Source organism: Rhododendron vialii, chromosome 4a, assembly GCF_030253575.1.
Source record: "Rhododendron vialii isolate Sample 1 chromosome 4a, ASM3025357v1".
NCBI lineage: Eukaryota > Viridiplantae > Streptophyta > Magnoliopsida > Ericales > Ericaceae > Rhododendron > Rhododendron vialii.
In genome coordinates, this window is record NC_080560.1 from 36,034,310 (window position 1) to 36,041,486 (window position 7,177).

Genomic DNA, 7,177 nt, shown 5'->3' on the forward strand with positions numbered 1-7,177 from the left:
TATCTACACTACTGAAACACACAGGAAGACAAATTTCTTCACTTCCAAATAGCTTGATCCAAAGTCCCACATTACCTCACCCGAATTAAACTGGAATGGGTCGATTATAAGCAACCTGTTTGTCCGGCGAGGACTCCTCAACTGCATCAATTGAATCATCCTCATTCTCACTGGAAAGCTCCTCGAGCGATTTTCCGTTGGTCTTCGGGACGAGGAAAGTAAAAACCATTCCGAAGAGAGACACAAAACCAAGCACAATGAGTGAGTACTTCACACCGATACCCTTGGGGTACCCTGTATCGTCCTCCAAGACATGATCGGACTCAGACGCGTACAAAAACCCAAACGCCACAACTATGGCCCCCGCTTTTCCTGCTGCCGCCGATATTCCGTGGCAAGTGGCGGACCTAATTCGGGCAGGGAAGATCATTGCCGGCGGCCATTGCCGACCGGCCCTCTCCAACTCACAGCTTTTCCTATCGTCTCTCTGTCCCTCCAACCGACCTCTTTCCCCCGACCTCCATCCGCCCTTTACCCGTTTTCCCTTTCTGCTCGCCGTTGTCGTCGTGTCTCAACTTTTTGGTACTGTGATCGTGTTTCGTTTTCGTTCACCGGGAACTTTTGGGGCTCTGTTCTCTCCCTTACGAGGTATTCCCTTTTTTCTTCCTCTTTGTCGGCTAGCTTGCTTCCGTCATGCCGTGGCTCGATTTTCAGCTCTGTTTTCTCTGTTGTTGATTTTCTGGTCTTGTTTATATTGCTGGAGGGTGGAGGCTTTTTTTTTTCCTCCAGAATCTATGAGGCTTCTATGATGTCTCCTAAATCCAAGGATGATAATCCTCTAGCGGCCTGGACTATGGCCTCTCGAAGGAAACCCAAAGGGAAGGGTTTTTTATATTCAGGTGATGGGGGATATGAGGGAATGTTTTCAAGCTCAACTTCGGTCTATCTTGATGTTCTTCCAAATTCAATGGATGAGGAATGGCTTTATCAGCTTTTTAGCCCTTATGGTGAATTGATCCATTCTATGATCCAAGTAAGAGATCTAGAAGAAACTCAATTTTTTTGGGTTTGTTAGATTTCGTCAAAAGAAGGAGGCTATGTCTGCAATATATGAAATGAATGGGATGACAATCAGAGGTCACAAACTCCATGCTAAGATCGATTGCAAGTTTTCCACAGAAGGGAAGATAAATTGAAATTGAGGAGTAGTCAGAATATACTAAATGTGAAGAAATCGATACAGTTTGTGGCAGTTTCAAGCAAAGCGGAGTTATCAAAGGAAGCTCCTGTCATCGGGGTTGCGTCTTACGCGGAGATTGTTGGAGGTCGTAGGAATAACAATGCAACTCTTTGCCGAGACAATGCCGTAGATCCTAACAGAGATTCAGGGAGATCTTCCACCCCTTTGATTGAGGTTAATCTGACACTAAATGGTGGGGGTTGTGTGCAGTGGTCAAACTACTTCATTACCATGATAATTCCTTCATACAAGATCTCTTCATTACTCATGGCATTTGGGACGCTCAAATCAGATCTTTGGGAGGTTTAAACACTTTGATATCCTTCGAGTCCAACAAATCTTTAGAAGAATTCCTATCATTGAAAAAAGTGTGGAAACGATGGTTCTCTGATGACATCAACAAATGGAATGGAATGGATCGACTTTATTCCCTCAAGATGTGTTTGGTTATCATGTCTCGGTGTTCCTCCTAATATTTGGAATAATCAAGTCTTCAGAAGCATTGGCAACCTATGGGGTGAGGTCATCTGAGGACAAAGGAAGAGTTTTCATTGTTACAGAAAGGTTGGATTGTGTCAATGAGACTATTCATCTTACACCATTTGAAGACTTGATTGAGAAGAAAAAAAGGTCGAGCAATTTGGGACAAAGGAAATATATATCATAGATGTGACTAACTTTCTCGACATTCACTTGCTAATGGTTAATACAGGAGTCACGAGGAGAGCAAGATAATTAAGGTACCGTAGAACAAACACAACACTAACATAATCTCCATTCAAAATCACAAAAGCTTTCAAACTCCCTTTCATTTGGAGCTTTGAAATTACAACCAGAAAAAAGACGGAAGGAACATATAACATAGTAGCTAGAAAACACAATTTGTCTCATAGAGTTACAACATGAAACAACCGAACAGTAAATTATCTACATTATTCAAACACACACAAAGACCTATTTCTTCACTTCCAAATAGCTTGATATAGAGTCCCACATTACCTCACCTGAATTAAGCAGGAATGGTCCGGTTAAAAACGTACTGTTTATCCCGCGTGGACTCCTCAACTGCATCAATTGAACAATCCTCATTCTCACCTGAAAGCTCCTCGAGCGATTTCCCGTTGGGCTCCGGGACGAGGAAAGTAAACACCATTCCGAAGAGAGAAATAAACCCAAGCACAATGAGCGACTTCTTCACACCGATACCCGGGGGGTAACCTGAATCGTCCTTTGAGGTTTGACTGGGCTCGGACGCGTACAAAAACCCAAACGCCCCAACTATGGCCCCCGCTTTTCCTGCTGCAGCCGATATTCCGTGGCAAGTGGACCTAAGTCGGGCCGGGAAGATCTCCGCTGGCAGTACAAATGTTGTGGCATTTGGACCGAAGTTGGAAAAGAAAAACGTGAGGGAGTACATTATGATGAATGGAACCTTATGCGATGTCCAGTAATTGAAAGGTATCCCGAGTGCGAACATGAATACGGTCATGAAGAAGAAACCCTGCAGTTGAATGACCCATCTTCCGATTTTATCGATGAAAAACACTGTAAACTAGTACCCCGGCACGGTACCGCATAGGGCAATGAGGGTTTGGGCTCTTGAGACTTTATAAACCTCTTGAATCCCACTCATATTGGCAGCAGGAGGGAGCCAATGGATTGCTGAAAATATGTTTTTCTGGAACAGATTTTGGCTGTAGAAGGAGATGTCGAGTAAGAACCAACAGGTCGCGGTGCCAAGCAAGTGAAGCCCGTGGCGATGAAGAAATTCTTTCGAAAACAATCCATATTGATTGGAGGGTTCTTCGACGAATTTCTCTAGCTTGGCCTCTTCGGGGTCAAATTTCACATTTAACACCTGAGCCATGTCCTCGGCTGCTTTTTTGGCATTTTTCGCAATAAGAGCAGTGTAACGGGCAGTCTCGGGCATCTTCATACGCCAATAGAAAGTCATTGCAGCCGGAACGGCCCCAAACATTAGTATAATGCGCCAAACGTAGTCGGCCCGGGGTGGCAGGGATAATTCGGCGTTTTGATTATACGCATAAACATGGATCCCATGTTCGAATGCGGCCGAGACTACGAGACCAACAATTCCACCGGTTAATATTCCGAACCCTTGCATTGCGAATATGGCAGCTATAAACGATCCCCGAGTCTTCTTGTTTGCGTATTCGGACATGATGGTGGCGGAAAGCGGGTAATCGCCTCCAATGCCAAACCCAAGCCAAAATCGGAAGAAACATAGAGTGGCCATCGTATCCCTTGCATGATGACCGAAAGAAAGACCAGAGGCGAGAGAGCAGAAAATCATGAGAAGCAGGGTTATCCCGTATACCTTTTTGCGGCCCAGTTTGTCACCGAGCCAACCGAAGAAGAGTTGGCCGAACAAGGTGCCAACTAGGGCAACACCGGTAACCGCGGCTGAAACTTTGATCGGTAAAATACCGGGATTTTTCGGGTTGGGGTTGGGGTTGGTATAGTAGATTCGGCCTAGTAACTTTGTGACGATGGAAATGCAGAAGAGATCATAGGCATCAGTGAAGAAGCCCATACCAGCAATTACGATTGCAGTGAAATGGTACAATTGGGTTTTCGTATTATCGAGTGCACTTAGCACTGCCAATTGGCTTTTGGCCATAGCTAGATTTTGCTGCCTGTGCTAATGTGAAGTCTTCTTCCTACAGTTTCTTGAATTATGAGCCGCTGGATTAGAGCAGCAAAAGGGTGATTAGAACATGTAAATAACTAGTTTAACATACAATCAACTGCTTAAATCAGAATTTTTATATTGGGCATGCTTGCGATAGCTATGAATTATGATTTTAGTAAAATTAGATAAACAAGTTTACCACAACTGTGAAATTATTACTAAGCTGCAATAAAAGCTAGAGAATTATTTAGTGCAAAAACTGAAAGTTAGCATTTTTTGAACTAAAAACAAAAAATCTAATCCTAAAAGTTCTTAAAGCTACCAAAACCCAGTTTTGAAACTTTTAAAATTTCATTCCTTTTTTTAGCTTTTGAAAATCTGTTATTTATAAATTTTAGTAAATAGTCCAAGCTAATTATAAAAAGCTAGAATCTCTTCTTTTTTTGGCAAAAACGATAACATGTGATAATATAGATCTAAGAAACAAAACACCAAGAAGAAAATTCATCACTAAAGAAGAGAACCAGGAAAAAGAAAAACCAGTAATGGAACTGGATAGAGTACTCTGCCGTACCATAAAAGCCTGGAAGTAGGGGATGGAGGGAGATGGGGTGCGGTGGTTTTTCTAGGGTTAGGGAGAGAGAGAGAGAGCCAAAAAATCTTCAAAATACTTATTAGGCATGTGGTCTAGGATTTGTGTGATGAAACGATTACGTTAACCGATGGATCATCAATCCTATGAAGGCTATGGTAAATTCTGTAATTGGAAATCCATCAGAAGTTTGACAAATCAAACATGATCTTAGGTAAAATCCAGTTACTAAAAATCTGTGATTTTTATATGATGGCTAAGGTATATGATTCTGTGTTGAACCACCGGATTCTTACGGGATCAATTCGTATTATCTTGTGACTTTAGGCTATTTTAGCCACTATTTGTGGATTAATTGAATAAACAAACATAAAATTGCTAATTAACCCATCTAGTTGTTCCTTTTGCTTTTAAGGGGAAGGTCTGGGGTTCGAGTCAATGGAGAGACATCAAACCCCGGCCCTAAGTTGTTAACACACTAATTTTTCTGTTAATTCTCAACTGATGTATACAATATTGGCCAAAAAAAACAAAAGAAGTAAAAATACAAAAATGGTCACGCCAAAATCAGTTCTATGTTAATTTAGGTTACTTATAAAAATGACTTGACAGGATTAAAATGATTTTTCAAACTAGAATTTATGTAACTTCTGCCAACAGCTAACCTTGATGCAGTTAGAACTCTCCTTTTTTTTATCAGCAAATTTCTTTTTTAGAAAACTTGATGGGTTACATCGATGCAGTTAATACTTAATAGATTGACTACTCACTACCTCATAACCTTCCCCGTAAAAAAAACTAGAAAAATAATTAAAAAACATAAGTATCTTCCAATCCAAGCATAAAGTAATTACCCATGACGTATGTAATAAAATGAAGATCGCAATTTGTAAATTAAAGTTCCTTTTAGTTATTGTATACAGAATATGTTTATCAAATTTTAATTGGATAGTACTAAATGATTTCATAAGAAAAAAAAATGACGTGCTATACACACTATAAAAAATCGTAATAAATTAATGAACTAAAAGCATACGTAACAAATCGAACCAGAAGAAGTCAAAATACAATTGGCGCCGTCTGTGAATATAGATCCACAGCATAAACCGGTCATTCAAAAGAAACGAAGGGCGGCCGTACAGCACGTTGACGCTGTAATTGAAGAAGTGGATCACTTGTTAGAAGCCAAGGCAATAAGGGAAGTTTATTATCCAGAGTGGCTATCAAATACTGTTGTCGTCAAGAAAAAGAACGGAAAATGGCGTGTATGTGTTGACTTCACAGATTTAAACAAGGCGTGTCCTAAAGACAGTTTTCCTCTTCCAAGGATTGACCAGTTGGTTGATGCAACAGCGGGATATGGACGGATGAGTTTTCTCGATGCATATCGAGGATACCATCAAATTGCAATGTTTGGACCAGATCAGGAGAAGACGTCTTTTATTACACCACGAGGGTTGTACTGTTATAATGTCATGCCTTTTGGATTGAAGAATGCAGGGGCAACGTATCAGAGACTGGCGACCATCATGTTTAGAAAATTGCTCGGCAAAACTATGGAGGTCTACATAGATGACATGGTGGTAAAGAGTAAATCTGGGCAAGGCCATATTGCAGATTTAAGAGAAGCTTTCGAGATTTCGAGGAAATACAAGTTGAAACTCAACGCCTCGAAGTGTGCGTTTGGAGTCGGCTCTGGAAAGTTTTTGGGCCATCTTGTAACTCTAAAGGGAATAGAGGCAAATCCCGACCAGATAAAGGCCTTACAAAATCTGGAAAGTCCTCGGACAACGAAAGAAGTCCAACGATTAACTGGGATGGCAGCAGCTCTTAATCGATTTATTAGCCGATCAAGTGACAAGTGCAGACCTTTCTTTCAGCTATTAAAGAAAAGGGAAGGGTTCGAATGGGGAGCAGAATGTAAACAAGCCTTTCAGGATCTAAAGGGATATTTGGCCTCTCCTCCCCTTCTTTCGACTCCAGAAACAGGTGAGTCTCTGATTTTATATCTAGCTGTTTCTGAGCATGCTGTAAGTGCAGTACTTTTAAGGGATAAGGGATCCGAGCAAATCCCAGTCTATTATGTGAGCAAAACTTTGTTAGATGCCGAAACAAGGTATTTGCCACTCGAGAAATTGGTCCTAGCATTAAGGACAGCAACTAGAAAATTGCCACATTATTTCCAGAGCCATAAAGTTGTGGTTTACACTGAGTTCCCATTAAAATCATTGCTCCGAAAGGCAGATTTCTCGGGAAGGATCTCAACTTGGTCCGTTGAGTTGAGCCAATATGACATCGACTATCAGCCGCGCACAGCAATCAAAGGCCAGGTGTTGGCGGATTTTGTGGCAGAATTCTCACCTGCGGTTGCACCTCTGCCTCCTACGAGAAAGGAGTGTGAAGCAAAGTCTCCTGTAACGAAGAAACAGGCATTAGCCGAACAAGATCCCCTGGAATGGAAGCTGTTTGTTGATGGGTCAGCTTGCAACACCGGTTCGGGAATTGGAGTTGTGCTTTTACCCCCTGAAGGGTCAATGTTAGAATTATCTGTTCGGCTAGGGTTCAATGCATCAAATAATGTGGCAGAGTATGAGGCGCTTTTAGCTGGTTTGAGAAGTGCAAAAACCCTAAAAGCTGAACGAGTTAGGGTGTATTCTGATTCACAGCTCGTAGTCCATCAACTGTCCGGGCA

At 41.6% G+C, this 7,177-nt stretch overlaps 1 protein-coding gene and 1 pseudogene across 1 annotated transcript; both read right to left on the minus strand.

Annotated features, from left to right (window-relative positions):
- LOC131324084 (low affinity inorganic phosphate transporter 1-like) lies at positions 1-1,056 on the minus strand. Its single transcript, XM_058355908.1, has one exon. The coding sequence runs from the start codon at positions 428-430 to the stop codon at positions 86-88; it is 345 nt and encodes a 114-aa protein (XP_058211891.1). The 5' UTR covers positions 431-1,056; the 3' UTR covers positions 1-85.
- A 937-nt stretch (positions 1,057-1,993) lies between these two features.
- Positions 1,994-3,926, minus strand: LOC131324083 (probable inorganic phosphate transporter 1-3; annotated as a pseudogene).
- Positions 3,927-7,177: the final 3,251 nt, after the last annotated feature.